The following is a 15,882-nucleotide window of genomic DNA, read 5'->3' as shown; positions in this document are numbered from 1 at the left end:
ATCATAGAATCATAGAACCATAGAATAACCAGGTTGGAAGAGACCCACCGGATCATCGAGTCCAACCATTCCTATCAAACACTGAACCATGCCCCTTAGCACCTCGTCCACCCGTGCCTTAAACACCTCCAGGGAAGATGAATCAACCCCCTCCCTGGGTAGCCCGTTCCAGTGCCCAATGACCCTTTCTGTGAAAAATGAGGTTCTGGATATAATTAATTTAACAAAGAAGTTGATGTCGGTACCAATAGCAGGTAATTTTGTTATAGTTTCTAAAGACGATTGGGTTTTGGTATGGAGGCTGATCTGGTAGACAAGCCAGCTCTTTGTAAATCATTCACAGTGCTTGGAGTTCAAATATGAAGAGCCAAATCGAGACCCAAGTGAGTAACTTGCCTGGCTATTAATGGGGTTGTGGTTTGGTCCTGCTGCATGTTTAGGCAGGGCATTTCCTCTTGTTATTTCTAAAGGAAACAGACCCCGTGCTAGCGGATATCCTTTGCTTGCTTTTCGCCTTCCCTGGTGAAAACAAGATGAGTGGTGAGACGTTTAGCTGGGAAATAAGAAAGAGAAAATCCACATAAGCTATTTATATCCTACTTCTAAAAAGTATTATATGATAAATGCCCCTTTCCCAATAACTGCAGTGATATAAGGCTCCTTCTACACTGCCCTCTCAAGCCAACACGAGGCTGTAGGAGCAGTCCTAGGATGTCCAGGAGGCTGTAGTACGTGGGTCTTAGTGCTGGTAGTGAGTACCCTCTGTTTTAGAGGCAATATCCTGAAACACTCCAGGTAAGCAGCCCACCTGGATTTTCAGGCACATCCATTGCATGGATGGTGGTGCACGGAGGGACCTCTGGCTGGTTTATGGCCAGAGATTGTTTGCGGGGAGTCTGACTTTCTTTACCTACAGCCCCTACACAAATCAGGTGCTTGCCTTTCTGCTGATATAAGGAGATGGTTCAGCTAGATAAAAAGTGGTTTGCAGCTAGGTTTCAAAAATGCAAGAGCATTGCTATCTTGATTTAATCAAAACCACAAACTAATCTCCTTGTGGCATCAAGAGGCTTGGGCCAAAACGGGCTCCTGGGTTAATTGATTTCTGCTTTTTATTGTTGCCTGTTGAGGGGTGGCTGCTTGGCAGCAGTCAGACACCATACAGACAGCTCTGGCTGGGCTGGAGCTCAACTGCATCAGTGGCTTAGAAAAGACCTGGGGCAGGTTGAGTGTCCTGCCCTGTTGTGGAATGACATTGTGGAGGCAGGGATGGGGAGAGGACTACTTCCTTTCTCTGCCATTGAGGTCCAGGGAGGTGAATGCTGTCTATCTCGTTGTTTGGTTGGACAACTTCTTGGTTTTTTGAGTCGGAAATAATTTTCCGGAAATCTGTTCTCAGATGGTGAGTGCGGATGCCCAGTTAGAAGGACACGTGTAAAGCAGGCAGAGCTATGGAAGAGCTGGGTTAAGACACGTCTGCAGCTGCTGAACAACATAAGAAAGGAAGTAGCTGATGTCACAAGCTGTAACATCCCGACTGACTTTATTTTCTGTTTCCTGTCCTGCTCACTGGCCTCAAAGGTGTTTTTTCCATCAGATGTCACGTTCCTGATCCAGTTCCGTCTCCCTTTTCTCATCTTAGTTTTGCAGATACAAAGCACCACCTCATTTCCAGATGCAGTCACAAACCACAGAGCTGAAGCATCCACAGCATTTTGTGTTGGTGAAAACAAGGGCTGTTGGCTTGAACAGTTGGCTCCATCTTTCCCAAGAGCTTTGCTGTCACCAAAACCTGTGCTTGAGCTTGCTATGAACTCCTTCTCTGCTGTGGTAGTTTGGGCAGTCTGCCCATAAGCCAGTATGGTTTTACTGGAAATAAGAAAGCTCCAGGTTTTGAGGAGTGCTGGACTGCTATAGGCTTTGAATGTGATGGTAATGCAGATCTCTGTAAAGCTCTTCAGGAAAAACAGTGTGCAGGACCCACTTGCAGTAAAGCTAGAAATTAGCTGCATCCACGGTTGCTTTCATTTTGTCCTTACCTTACCTGCCTTGAGGTCTTTTGAGATCTTCTTTTTATGCTTAGCACCGCATGGGATGGCTGTTTCCAGCTCTTAGAGCACAGACAGGGATCTTCTGCATACAGATAGCACTAAAATTGTAACCTTCCTCCTTGTACCCCCACAGGGATGTGGCCTGTCTGAAGGAGAATTTGTGCAAGCTGTGAATAAAACTTTCTTTGTTGCTAACTCTCGTTCGCTTTTCTTGCCTTTGCAGGTTTTGTTGCCAGCTGCTAGTTTATTGCAATTGATGGATGTTAGAAAAAACTGCTGTGACTTTCTCCAGTCCCAGCTGCATCCCACAAACTGCCTTGGAATCCGAGCTTTTGCCGACGTGCACGCATGCACTGAGCTGCTGCAGCAGGCAAATGCCTACGCAGGTGAGGAAAGGGTTGTTGGTTTGTTAAGTTAAACCTGCTTCCAGGTACAACAGCTTATAGGCTGAGCAAGTCCAGCACATCCTGGTTGGTCTCTTCATACTTCCAGCATTAGAACAGGGAAGGGGGGTTATATTGCAGGATTGTTGACTTGTAACTTTCTGTGATGATGCAAATTGTGAAACGTGTTTGGTAACAGGGAACGCCTAAGGAGGTCAAAAGCCCTGGTCATCTGTATCCCAGCCCACAAAACGGTTCCTCTGTATGTTCCTAGTAAGCTCAACAGTGCAGCATTGGTGTGCTGGTGTCCTCCCTGTGTACACTGCCACATGAGAGCAGTAGGCTGTGCTGGATGGGTTTGTAAATCCTAGGAGTAAATGGCACTGGGTGAAATTAGACCTTCTGGGTGGGACTGGAAATGCGCAGCTAAAATTGTTATGCATTTGGGGCCTCTGACCCACGGAGCACTGGCTGCTTATGCTAAGGATGGATAGGCTCTTGTTTCCTTGAGACTAAATGTATTTGGTTGCTTTAAGTAGGTACAGGCAGTGGCTTCCAGCATTCCTCCTCTATGTTGTAAATGTAAAGCTGTTCCAAGCAGCCTCATGCTCTTAACTCACCAGCCTTTTCCAGACTCCTCTGGAAGAGTTGCCCTTGACCTCTGTTTGGGAGAAGCTGATCGTTTTCTCTAACCAGTTCAGTTTTCTGCTTTTCTATCTTATTTGTATAGGGGGGAATGCACCTGCTGTCTCCCAGAGCCACCTGTTCTATCCTAAAGCGTTTTCCTTGGTATGATTTTGTCCTTAATGGGACCACAAGTAAGCTCAGTGGGAATAAACATGAGCCCACTGAGTCCTCCTCTATTCTCCTGCAAATAAAAGTAAAACCATTTCAGCTGCTCTGGCTGTATTATCCCCTGGAGGAAAAGGTACCCTGGAAGGAATGGTTAACTGTGTAAAGGCTTGCTTGTAATATCTCATTATCCTTGCTTCTGGGCCCTGTTTAATCTTTAACCCAACAAGCAATGCATTCACTGTATATTTATTTCATTGTTTGGCAATTAGGGAGTCTGCTTTGTTGTTTTATTTGCATTCATAAGTCCCAGTTAGTACAACAGCCCGTGTAATGTTAATGGAACTCCATTAATAAAAATGCCATTAAAATTCCTTTCACCATGTTGCTTATGTAACAGTGTTAAACCAAGACAGAAATCCCCAAGCTCAAGAGTCCATGCGTGCATGAGCCCAGTTACTTGAGAAGTGCTTAGTTCTGGCCAATGGATAACTTTAGGAGGTGGAGGAGCCTTCTTAAAGCCTGCATGAGTTACTTTATTAAAATCAATAAATATTTTTACTTGCTTCCGACTCATAACAAGAGATCAAATATCTTTCTACTGCCAGATGCCAGTCCAGGATGAGTAGGAGATTGTGTCCAGAAGTCAGAGTGCGTCCAGCTTACTGCGTGGGGAGCATTTCCTGCTTCTCAAATATTCAAAGCCAGAAGAGTTCATTAGATCTTATAGATGATTTCCAGTGTAACAGAGTATTAGACTGCATCCAGATACTGCTATTTTTAGTCAGAGCCTTTGGCTTAGCCCTGATGGCTTGGTTCCCATTAGACCAAATAGGGTCCATGGTTGAGGAAGCCCAAATACCCTCTTCAGTACCAAATCGGTGAGGTGCAATCTCCAAGGAGCTCCTCTCTGGAAGTTATGCCAGGTTGTGTCACCGTGGTGTTGCTTTTTGGCAAACAAAGTGCTTTTCAGAGGTGAAAACTAGAGACAGATTTTGTTGTGGAAGGAGCTCTTTGAATATACGAGTCTGAGCTTCTCAAAGCCAAAGGGATTAGGGCTTGAAAAAAGCTGCTTCAGATAAAGTGTCTGAGATTCATGTTTCCGTGTTTCAGTTAAAGATAAATGGGGTTTGGCAAATGGCAGGTGAGATAAGACTGGCATGATTTATAACAAATACTTGCAAAACTAAAAATGTCTGCAGCTGGCTAACAATGTTTTTGATCTAAAAATTCTTTTCTAGAAAGTAATTCTTTCCTGGTGCCCTCTGGCTAAGTGAAAAGCTCGACAGACCTGATGATACTTTTTTGGATTGTATTGCAATTGGTCTCAAGTCTCCCAGTTTGGGACTATGAGTATTGAAGTGGATTGCTGTATTTTGATTTTTCAAGTGGCTTCCAGAGTTACAGCACAGAGAGATTTGGAGGCAAAAAGGAGAATAATAAATTTTTGCAGTTGCAGACTATGTGGGAAGAGGCAAGGCTGCTGGGGAAGATCAGTTCTGGGGATCTGGAGCAGGGGAGGGGTTACATTTATACATTTTGGGGTAAGAATTTAAAAGTGGGATCATCAGCTCTCCTCCTCTCTTTCCACTTGTATGCATGGGTTGAGAATCTCCCCTTGCACATGCAGATTCTCCTGGATGCCTTGGGGTCTCTCACTTGGGTGCTCAGATCTGTAAGAACAGCAGTTCTCTGAATGCTGTAATCTTTCCAATGACTTAAAGCATGGATTTCATTATAATTTTCTGTTCCCCCTTTTCATTTGTTGAACAGAGCAGCACTTCCCTGAGGTGATGCTAGGAGAAGAATTTCTTAGCCTTAGTCTGGACCAGGTTTGCAGTTTAATATCAAGTGACAAGCTCACAGTCTCCTCTGAAGAAAAGGTACAGTAAATTGTATAGCAACAGTGAATATAAGAATGCTGGAATGTTTCTAGATCTTGCATTGGGAACTGTTCTTATGTTTTGATTTTTAGGGGCCATTTTCCAACAGAGATCGTGTGGAAAGGAAAATGAAAAATAATGCTAATCCTCAAAACACATAAAAACGACCTTTACTTGGCTGTTCTTTGTAGGATATTGAGATTCTCAGATCCGTATCTCTTCCAAAAGCCCTGGGGGACAGAACCACATACCTTCCCCTCTCTGGAAAACTAGGACCCTCCCACCTGCTCTTGGTGTAAAGCTCTTATAACCTGCCATAAAACCTCAAATCCAGGTGAATTTCTTTAGGACAGTGCAGAGTATGGGCTTCTGTTGCACATCAGACAAAACAACTAAAGGAGGCTCACAACCAAGAAGGAAGCAGATAAACAGTTTTTTCGTATTGTCAGTGTTTTTAATGGAAGAGGTGAAGAAAAGCACTGGTTAATATTGTTTTGTGGTTGAAATATTCAGCATGTTTTGTGTAGCTGCAGCCACGGGAAAGAGGTTTACCGGTGGTTATTGCATTTGGTCAACACCAGATCCAGCCCCTTCCTCTGGTGGGCTTCTTGCAGGACCTGCAGCAGGTTTCTGGGGAGTGTTATGTGCCTGGAGTCCTTCAGCTCACCTCCAAATTGTCGCTACGGGGAGATGGATGCTTATAGGAAGCTAGAAGAGAGCGTGAGGGTTGTGAGGCTCGTAATTTGAGGATGTCTGGTGAATGGCTGCATTTTGGTGGGATGAGGCTGCTGGTCTGTACTGAGCTGGTCAGGCTGCGTGTCTCGGTGTGTGTGCCCATAACGGACAGTGGAGCTTGCTAGAAGATCTGCACCACGTGAGGTGCGAATGCAACGATGCTTCGTTCAGATCCTGAGCCAGCAAACTTGGAGGCTTTGGGAGGGCATTTCTCAGACGTGGGGCTAGTGCGGGCGTCTGGGTGGGATGCTTCTTGGTGCCATGCAGGCAGGGATGAAAAGGGTAAAAACAAATGACGTGAACTCGCAGCAGAATCACTTTGTTTGAGCCAAGCAGACTGCAAAGGGAAGTGCAAGTTTAGAAACCATTTTTTTTCCAGTCCTGCGCAGCATTGTTAAAAAGCTTTTATTGGCCTTGTGCCCAGAGAAATCAGAGTACTCCCTCCCTCATTTGAGCTTTATACAATCAAAACCAGTATTTCTTTAGCTGATTGTAAAAATTGAGAATGCAAGGCAGTGGAAGGAAGTGTAAGCATAAACTGCACATTCAACAGATACGAATGACAGGAGAGAGGCAGAGAATGGGATTGAAGCATAAACGTGAAATATGTGCTGGAGTCCAAAGTAGTGCTGAAAATTGAGGACAGACTCTCATAGGCAGCTGTTTTGTATTAGCTTCATGACAGATAAGCAGTTTTCGTGACCTTTTTTCTTCCTATCTGCTAATGCGTGAGACATACATATATATGTGATATACACACACATATACATATACAGGGTTTTTTTAATAATATATATATGTATGTGTGCCTGTATCTATACATAACCACATAACTGTGTATGCATGTGATGGATAGATAACTTTTTTTTAAGCAATAAGATGATGTAAATAGGCAAATACTTCAAAAATCTGAGAGCTGAGTTGTCACAGCCAGATTTCATGGGAAGTTCCTGTTCTTACCGTGTCTCATACGTGTGCTGCAGACTGGGAGCCAGAGCGTTGCCATCTCTGGGTCATTGGGAAGTGTAGCTGAGTCCTTCCTGAGCCAGCAGGTAACAAGGCCAGGGAGGGAATTATTGCCCTTATAATGCTTCACTTCAACGTGTGTGCGCCCAAGAGCTTGGGTGTACTCCTATTTACATCATCTTATTGCTTAAAAAAAAGTTATCTATCCATCACATGCGCATGCATACACAGTTATGTGGTTATGTATAGATACAGGCACACATACGTATATATATTATTAAAAAAACCCTGTATATGTATATGTGTGTGTGTGTATATATATATATGTATGTCTCACCCATTAGCAGATAGGAAGAAGGTGTACTCCCCTTCCTCTGCCACCCCCTGACTAAGACCAATTGGCCTAATAAAATATAGTCTCTACCTCCACAAATTTTGGCATATGTGTATCTGCAGGCTGTCATGACTGCGAAAATTGTCTGTTATCACAGAAATCTTTCTTAATTGTAAAATACTGGCGATGTTTCCCCTTTATTCAAAGATTATCCCCTCCTCCCCTTGCTGTTGCCAGCCTCTGCAGTAGCACGGGCCCTTTTGGCCTAGGGCAAAGGTTTATTTTGGTCCCTGCCTGCTCTTTTTGCTATAGCTGAGTACTTTGAGGACAGTTTTATGAATGCTTTCTGTACCTGACCTAATTGGGTCTTTCATTACAACAGTGTGTGCAAGCAAGGAAAAAACCATAAAAAAATCATGTTTATTCATATTTACTAATGATGTGTGAAATGGAGGGGCTTCCAGCCCTTGAGAAAGGGTTCCTGCCAACTCAGAGCAGTGACAAAAGAAATTAAAAGGGCTGGGATTTTTGGACTGGGCATTTCACACTGACTTATCGTCTTGTACATCTACCATGCAGTACAAGCTGAGGCACAGTTTGATTCTCACTCCTGCGAGTATCTAACAACTGGATTTTGGGCTGAAGAGACTGGGAAAACATTTAGGCTTGCTCTTTGCTTAGGTAGAGTGCAGAAAAGGGATATTCCAGGCTTTTACTCTTCCATAAAGCGAGAAATCTGCCTCTCCTAAGGTGAGGACTGCTCCTGCAGCCAGGCAGGAGTCAGCCACTAACTTGGCCCATGCCTTTGCTCTAAATAAAGCTGTGTGGGTAATCGCTTCTTTTCATCACACCTCAGCAGCAAGTCGTGCATGACTGGAAAAAAATCATCGTCTTGAGTCTACAGTGGGCACAGTGTGTGGAGCTGGTGTGGAAGGTGGGCACGGCAGTCGTGGAAAAACAGATGTGGCCTTCAAACAGAGATGTTGCTGACTTGGATTAAGCTTTCCACTCCCCCCAAATTAAGAATCTGAGCCAATGGAAGGTGCCAGAATCTGACTTTTTAAAAATGTCTGTTGTTTTCAGAGTAGGCACGGCAGGGTAGCGACAGTTTATGCCTAACTCTGAGGCAGTCTCCAGCACCAAGGAAACAGTTTAGTCCTCATGCGCATTTGCTTTACCTTCCTTTAAGACTTGTTCACTATTATCTTGGTCTGTAGCTGCGTATTACCAGCTCTGTGACCTGTTCTGTAGCTCAGCATTTGTGCAGAAGAGGTTAATGAAAAGCATGTTTGTTGGCTAAACATTTGCTTTATGCTCGTTCCATGTTCATTTGCAATTAAAACTCTCACAACAGCCTGGTTTCAGCTTTAAATGCCTTGTAGCCAAAGTCAAATTGTTTATTTCTTTTAATTTTAAAATACTTAAAGGTTCTGTGGTGGTTATTTTCCTCTGGGTTTGCTGGGGTTTGATTGCACGGCTCCCCATTGTGTTGCTTAAAAATCCTCATTGCAGCATCCTGAATTCCAAACAGTTCAGCAAAAGCATTTATTGGCATAGGAAATGAGACTGGTGCTTTAGTGCCTTTTTAAAGTACAAAGCTTAGCCAAAAAGGAGGAAACCACTTTCCACTCTGCCTTTCCTTTGCGGGAGGACGTGTCTGCCAGCGTCTTCTGCAAATACATTTGCCTGCAACAACTGGGGACTGAAATGGTGCCCTCAGTTCTGGTTAATTTTGTCGAATTTGTGACCTTGGACCAAACAGAATGGTTTCTTGGGGAGGGATGGGAAGAAAGAAAAAGCTGTCTGTGCAAATTGGGCTGACCATTTGGTGACCCTGGGAAGCTGAAAGCCAGAGCCTGTGTGGAGTGTGGTGACCAGCAGTGCCTTTCGGGGCAAGCACGGGACAGCCTGGGTCTGTAGGAGAGGGCTGTGCTCAGCCCCCCACAACTGCTTACGGGGCAGCGAGAGCACTAGGGGATTTTTGCCTGTAGATAGATGTGAGTTAAGGGTCAGGGTTTAATCCTGACTCTGTGGGGAAACTCCTCTGCGAGGATCCAGCTCCTGCTGTGCAGCATCCGAGACTGCAGCAGCCCCTCTCCTTTCCTTGCTGGTTGTTTCAGGAAGCCTCCCAGTGACATTTTCAGGCCTTTCTTCTGCCAGGAGTGAGGCTCATGGTTATATAAGCAAATGCATATGCATGCCAGGAACCCACGTAGGACGCTTCTGCCTGCATCTGTTTGTCATGCAGGTCTCCTGCTGCACGGGGTTGCTTTGTCATATAGTCAAAGTTTGGATGCTTATCTGAACCCGTTGGATCTGGGAGAAAAGCTAGATTTGGGCTCAGACCAGAAGGTCCAGCGTGCTCTTGATTGCCTGTGGAAGTATCTGGGTATTTTTAGCTGTGAGACACGTGCGTGGCTGCAGACTGCGGTTTTCCTGCGTGTGTCGTGATGTGTCCTGGAGACTGCTTGGGTTTTGGGGCAAGGTGGGGGGAGCTGGTTCTGTGTTTAAATATGATGGTGAACGTTGTGACTTACTGTGCGGCCACACTCCTTCAGGAGGGGTGATCTCTGTTACCAGGAGTAATAGTGGCTGATTTAATGAATAATGTCCAGTGCAAATGTCAGCAGGCTAATTAAGTTTCCTGGCTGCCTTCCAGTATTGATGTCCAAGAGGTATAAGATTGACCTGGATACACACTTAGCTTTGAGAGCGATACAGCACATCTAGATGTGAAGTTCCTTATTAATATGCACGGTCAGCTCCCCTCTTTGCCGCTGTGGTGCTTGTGCTCTGTGGATAGTGACAACTTTTTCATCTGTTTGATAAAGATCTTGCACCTCCTTCCTTCACTGTTGTAAAATCAGTGTTCCTGAGTTTGGGTAGGTGACTGCTCAAGCCAGTTTTCTCCTCTCTATTTAATTGTGCTTTATCCGTGTAGGTCTTTGAAGCGGTCATTTCTTGGATAAATTATGAGAAGGAATCTCGCTTAGAGCACATGGCTAAACTGATGGAGCATGTTCGCCTACCCCTTTTGCCCAGAGATTATCTTGTACAGGTTAGTCTGCAAATAAGTAATTAATACTTGCACTTAAGCTCCTGGTATCTCGTTGATTAATGGCTTGGCTGCTTGTGTCTGAGATGGGTAATTTGACATGTCACGAAGTCTGTAAAGAGAGATCTAGAGGAAGGTGTCCCTGCCCATGGCAAGGGGCTTGAACTAGATGATTTTTAAGGTCCCTTCTGACCCAAACCATTCCATTCTGTTCTATTCTAGTCTAAAACTAGCGGTCTCTCAAACGTATTTGCCTGCCCAGAAACCTTGTAAATGTGATCTCAGCAGTGCTGAGAGCAGAGCTCCTACCCTTCTTGGTAGAAGCATTTAGAAATTAATATCTTGGGATTTTTTTCATCCTGAAAATACTCAGGTGGTGGTGGTATAAGCATGTGCAGGTTTTTTTTTCCCCGAGAACACAGGTAAATTTAGCTTCTTGAAAACACTTCCTGTGTGATAACTTTGGCTTAAGATGTGTTCTGCAAATAGAGATGGGTCTGTGACTGGCAGGTGAGATGCTGTCTGACTTAGAGATTGTTCTTGAGAAGTTAATTCCTGGGACCTGTGCCTTGTTAATGAGCTGAGAATCCCCGAGGGAAGGGGTTGATATATGGGCTCTTTAACCACTATCCTTTCATCATGTGTCTGAAAAACCAGCTGAAATAAAATTGGTCTTCACAAGCTGAACTCACCATATATCTTTTTTTTTAACTCTCAACTATATTGTCTGGTTGAGAAAAAAAATGTTACCTCTCCTTAAAAAAAAATCTGACTTGAATAAAGGAAATCACTTCTTTGTACCCAGACTCCTGGTGAATTCTCCCTGCTGAGTTAAGTCTCTGGCAGAGGGTGATAAAACCGGGGGAGCACTGCTGTTCATGAGTGATACTGGAAGAAAGTAAGGAGTTTGGATGTTACTGCATGTGTTTCTCTGGGAAGAGCTGGAAGTCTGTGTTTGTCTTCTGCATTTTATTTTTTTTACATTGTTTCTTTGGAAGACAAATTCCAGGTTTCCTGTTCTTTCTACAAATCTTGTGACCCGTGCCACCAAGTACTTTGGTTTAGGTGATCTTTCGTGTGTGTGTATGTTCTCAGACAGTTGAAGAAGAAGCTTTAATCAAGAATAACAACACCTGTAAAGACTTTCTTATCGAAGCCATGAAATATCATTTGCTTCCTCTGGATCAAAGGCAACTGATAAAGAATCCCAGAACAAAGCCAAGGACTCCTGTTAGCCTGCCAAAGGTAAGCAGAGTTCATCACTTTGTGTCACCTCACACTGCATTACTGGTGGCATTTTGTCTTTGAGAGGAGCTTCTGTAATTGCCGCATTACTCCTTACGAGCTTCATGATCACCCTTCGCAGTATTTTATTCCCTCTTCTAGTTTTGCCCATACCCACCAGGGGTATATAATTAGGTTGGATGAATTTAAATAAACTCTTAGGAGAAACAATATCTCTCCTCCCAGGGTCAAGGGTCTGCTCTTGTAATGTTTTGTCAGCCACAAGTGGTTTTGTGAACGGCTGTTGCTCCTGGAGCTGTGGCTTGAGAATCACTGACCCGTGGAGGAGCAGCAGCTGCCTGCAGTGCTGGGTCTGGCTGGGGTTTCTGCTGGCTTGTAGCACTGTTGTGAAGCTCTGCTGAGGAGGGTCACGGTAGGTGTCTTTCCTTTTCCTGTCTCATAATCAGAAGCCAGGAAAGCAGGAAGCAACAGCACCCAGACCCATGAGCAGGAAGCCCGAAGTGAATTTTGAGAGACTCAAGGCAACTACTGAATAAAAACAATCCTTGTTACTCCCCACATTTCTCCTGAGGCTCTGGCCACCGCTTTATTAGTGAAGACAAATTGTGATCTTCCCACCTGCAGGCACTGAGGTGAGGTTGGTAGAACATAGCTTTGAGGGTATCATGAAGGGCTGATGTGACCCTTGCTCAAGTACTATAGTTAAGGATAAAATGAGCAGTGAACCAGCAAGTTCTAGAGCATGACCTATGACTATGAAACCAAATTTTCTGAAGGTCTCTCCTCCTTTCTTTAACTGTAAAAAAAGGGGAAAAGGTGATGATCTTCCAGCAATCCTGTTACTGAGAAACTTTCATCTGATCTGTTGGTCCTGCTGATAAGGGATTACTGTCTGCTGTGAAATCTCCTAATTCTGTAATCGTGTGAAGCTCTGCAGCTTTCCATGGGAGGCTGTTGCACAACTAGAAGTCAGGCTGCCAATTTAGACACACTTTAGTTTTTAATGTGACATTCTCATCTTTGCAGATCAAACAGTTCACTATTTTAATACTCTTCCTATTCTTTAAATAGTCTCTACTTTTAGCTCTGTACTTTTAAAGCAACTGTGATTGGAGTTGAGCTCATTACCCAAGTCACCTTGAGTGACAATCTTATCCCCTCAGCTACTCACAGCTGCCTTGCAGAATCTAAAACCTGTTTCCCATCCACTCTGACTATATTTGAGGCCCCTCAATCTTGCTTTCAGGTCCTTCGCCTTGTAAAAATTGGATTTCTTGGGTAACGTTTGCTTCTGTCAACTTGCTGTGATAAGTGGAGCAAATCCTCTCGTGAGAGCTGTGGAGGGATAAAGGAAATGTGTTCAGAACAAAGTGCAGGTCGAGCTGTTTGTAGGTGCAGGTGGTTGGATGCTTTCTGTTCATGTGCTGGTCTGCAGCGCCCACCTGAGACTTGGCAGTGATGAGCAGCACTCCAGTGCCCGCTCGCTTTTCCAGCTGGGAATGGAGTGCGGGGTCGGATGGATCTTTAACTTGATCTGACAGAGAGGTTCTCATGCTCCTGAGGTTGCCCTTGATCACCTTCACCGAGATCTTCCCCATCTGTGAGGATTTCAGAGTATAATTACTGGATTTGCATCAATACATGTTGCAGCCAAAAGCCTTAATAAAGCTGACAAATCACTTCCTTCAGCAGCCCAGCACCCTGGGTCTTAATAGTCCTGGTGATTTCTCTGAGTGTTATCTTCCCTGCAGGTGGCTATACAGCTGTCAGGTTTTATTTGCTAAGTATCATCGATTATTTTTAGCTCCACCATGGAGATAATGACTAAACAGTGGGTAGGCTCTGAAAATTACTCTAGGATCTTCTTCACTTAATACTTGTGCAGCGAGTCTTGTGTGTTCCGTGGTGCAAAGCGGTTATGTGTTTCATGGGGAAAGAGGGCAGGTTGTCCACTTTGGACGTGGTGAGGAACGATACTGGTGCTACCAAATGTAACGTGCATTAAATTGGACATAACTTCCTCCCCTCTACCCCACAAAAGATGCTTTTAGTGGACGTGCAGGATGTTTTTGGCAGCTGCTGTTGACCAGGTTGTGCCAATGCTTTTTTTTTTTGCTGAGAGCAGCTGCCTTGGCTGATGTCTGAGGCTTTCTAGCTCTTGTCTTCTCTCTCCAGGTGATGATTGTGGTGGGTGGGCAAGCGCCCAAAGCCATTCGCAGTGTGGAATGCTACGATTTTGAGGAGGAGCGGTGGGATCAGGTTGCTGAGCTTCCCTCACGGAGATGCAGAGCAGGTAACAGGAACACTTGCCATAACCTTTTCTGTTTTCCCAGTGCAGCTCTTCAGGGGGTAATGAGTGTCCTCAGTTGTCCCATCAGCCTCCCTCTGTGCCCCCTGCCTCAAGCAGCTCTTTTTTTGCCATTCCTTCCCCTTCTTTCCCTACACGTGTATCCTCATTCCAGTGGGGGCCTTGCTCTCCAGAGGGGTTGCTTCTGCTCGTCTGCTCTTCATAGCCCCTATCTCCACTAAATCACCTCTTTCTTCTGGCTGCTTCTCCTCCTCTTAGCCCACTGGCCTGGCAGCCCAGGGGGATCCAGTTTTCCTTGCTGGTTTCCTAGTGAAAATCACCACTTCTGGTGCTGAGGAGTGGGGTGATGGAGAGCAGATCTTAAGAGTGTTCCTCTGAAGACATCTGAGAGGCTTGTGAATGTGGTTTGCCATTTGGTGTCCTGTCTGGCTCAGAAAATTATTCCTTCAGGTGTGAAATCCATTTGTGCCTTATGTTACCATATATTTATGTTCATTTCACCCTCCATACAACACGTATGTTTTATCCTACTTGTCTCCAATGCTTTTAACCTGCAGAAGATGCTAAAGACTTGCTCATATTTTGTTCTTCCCAGGTGCCTTACGCACCCTGACAGATATCTCATGATTTGTAAAACCTCCTTAAAATCTGTCTCTTCTATCAGGTGTGGTATTCATGGCTGGCAATGTCTATGCTGTCGGGGGCTTTAATGGATCTTTAAGGGTACGGACGGTCGATGTGTACGATGGTGTGAAGGACCAGTGGACGTCCATAGCCAGCATGCAGGAAAGACGAAGCACTCTAGGCGCGGCGGTGCTCAATGATCTCCTGTACGCGGTGGGCGGCTTTGATGGCAGCACTGGTAGGTGGCTGAGCAAAAACCAGGCAGTGCCTGACCTGAGAAAATGTTTTCAGAGACCCCTGCAAAGATTGCAGAGCTTTAGTGAGGTTCCTGCACCCTTCCTCTTTGATTTTGTAGAGAAAGAGCCAGAGATTGGGTTTACTGTGTGTTATAATTAACCATATGCACGTTCTAACCCATTAGTAATTGCAGAGAATTTCACCCTATTTTTTTTCTTTAGCGATACACTTCTTTGTCTCCTTTTCTGTATGAATATGCCTTTTCTGGACTGAAAAGGGATTTTTCCTTGTTTTAGTTACATTTTTCATAGGAATATGAATAAAACGCCTGCAAGGCATCTCATAGGGCAAGTGTGCTTGGGATTTATCTTGCCGTAACTGCATGTTTAGATTTTCACCTCTGCCCCAGCTGTAGAGCTTTGCCACTTGGTTAAGCTCTAAACTGACTGTTTCAGCTGGTGATGAGCACAATGCAATGGAGCCTGCAGGAGTTTTTAAACCTTTGCATGGACATTTTGTAATGGTTGAAAGAACATGGGATTTTTGGGCTTGGAATCTGGGCTGTGCTCCACCTCGGTGTCCCCAGTACATTGGAAAGACAGTCCAAGGGCAGGGGCTATGGGGCAACAGTTTTTCCAGCTGCTGAAGAAGTTGTGTTGATGCGCTGGTCCCAGCCTGAAAGGCAAGGGACTAGAAAATTGGGTTGCAGGAGTGTGGGGGGAATTAAGGGCTTGGGAGGAGGTAGAAGGCAGATGGAAGTGCAACATCAATCTTTTTTTCTTCTCTTTTTTTTTAATTAGAAAACCTGTGTATCCCCTTTTTAACTAGGTCTGGCATCAGTTGAGGCCTATAGCTATAAAACCAATGAGTGGTTTTTTGTGGCTCCCATGAACACAAGAAGAAGCAGTGTTGGAGTTGGAGTTGTGGAGGGTAAGAAAATCAGCAACCATTTCCATCAAGCGAATATTACTGTGTCAAATGGAAACCTGTTTGGTTAAGTGTAACAGGAGGGAACCGCTAGAATTATTCTCTAGACTAGTTAGTAAAGATTTATTTTATGTGATTTAATTGCTGCAACTTCTTCCATTCTCTTCTTTAACTTAGTGAAAAATCGTGTAGCTTTCCAAGAGCCTCAGACCTGCATCAGACCAGCCCCTGCCTCCTGTGAACGCTATTAAGTGTGTGCAGGTTTCTCTGAATCCTTATTCTTCTTGCGTTGCTTCTGGCTTGTAAAGGCAAATAGTATTTTGCAGTGGTTTGGCAGGAATA

General features: G+C 44.6%; 2 protein-coding genes across 2 annotated transcripts in view; one reads left to right on the top strand and one right to left on the bottom strand.

Annotated features, from left to right (window-relative positions):
• HNRNPAB (heterogeneous nuclear ribonucleoprotein A/B) overlaps positions 1–15,882 on the bottom strand; it is a 302,005-nt gene that overhangs the window by 249,408 nt on the left and 36,715 nt on the right. The window lies entirely within an intron of this gene.
• Positions 1–15,882, top strand: part of KLHL3 (kelch like family member 3) — a 45,051-nt gene that overhangs the window by 22,325 nt on the left and 6,844 nt on the right. Inside the window, exons 5-11 of the mRNA XM_069869334.1 lie at positions 2,275–2,437; positions 5,000–5,109; positions 10,086–10,202; positions 11,295–11,444; positions 13,620–13,737; positions 14,417–14,614; positions 15,442–15,543. Of these exons, the coding sequence (XP_069725435.1) occupies positions 2,275–2,437; positions 5,000–5,109; positions 10,086–10,202; positions 11,295–11,444; positions 13,620–13,737; positions 14,417–14,614; positions 15,442–15,543 (958 nt within the window). The remainder of the gene's footprint in view (positions 1–2,274; positions 2,438–4,999; positions 5,110–10,085; positions 10,203–11,294; positions 11,445–13,619; positions 13,738–14,416; positions 14,615–15,441; positions 15,544–15,882) is intronic.

The sequence above is a fragment of the Phaenicophaeus curvirostris genome, chromosome 15 (assembly GCF_032191515.1).
Source record: "Phaenicophaeus curvirostris isolate KB17595 chromosome 15, BPBGC_Pcur_1.0, whole genome shotgun sequence".
NCBI lineage: Eukaryota > Metazoa > Chordata > Aves > Cuculiformes > Cuculidae > Phaenicophaeus > Phaenicophaeus curvirostris.
Note: the sequence above shows the minus strand (reverse complement) of the source record. Positions and strands in the feature narration are given on the sequence as shown.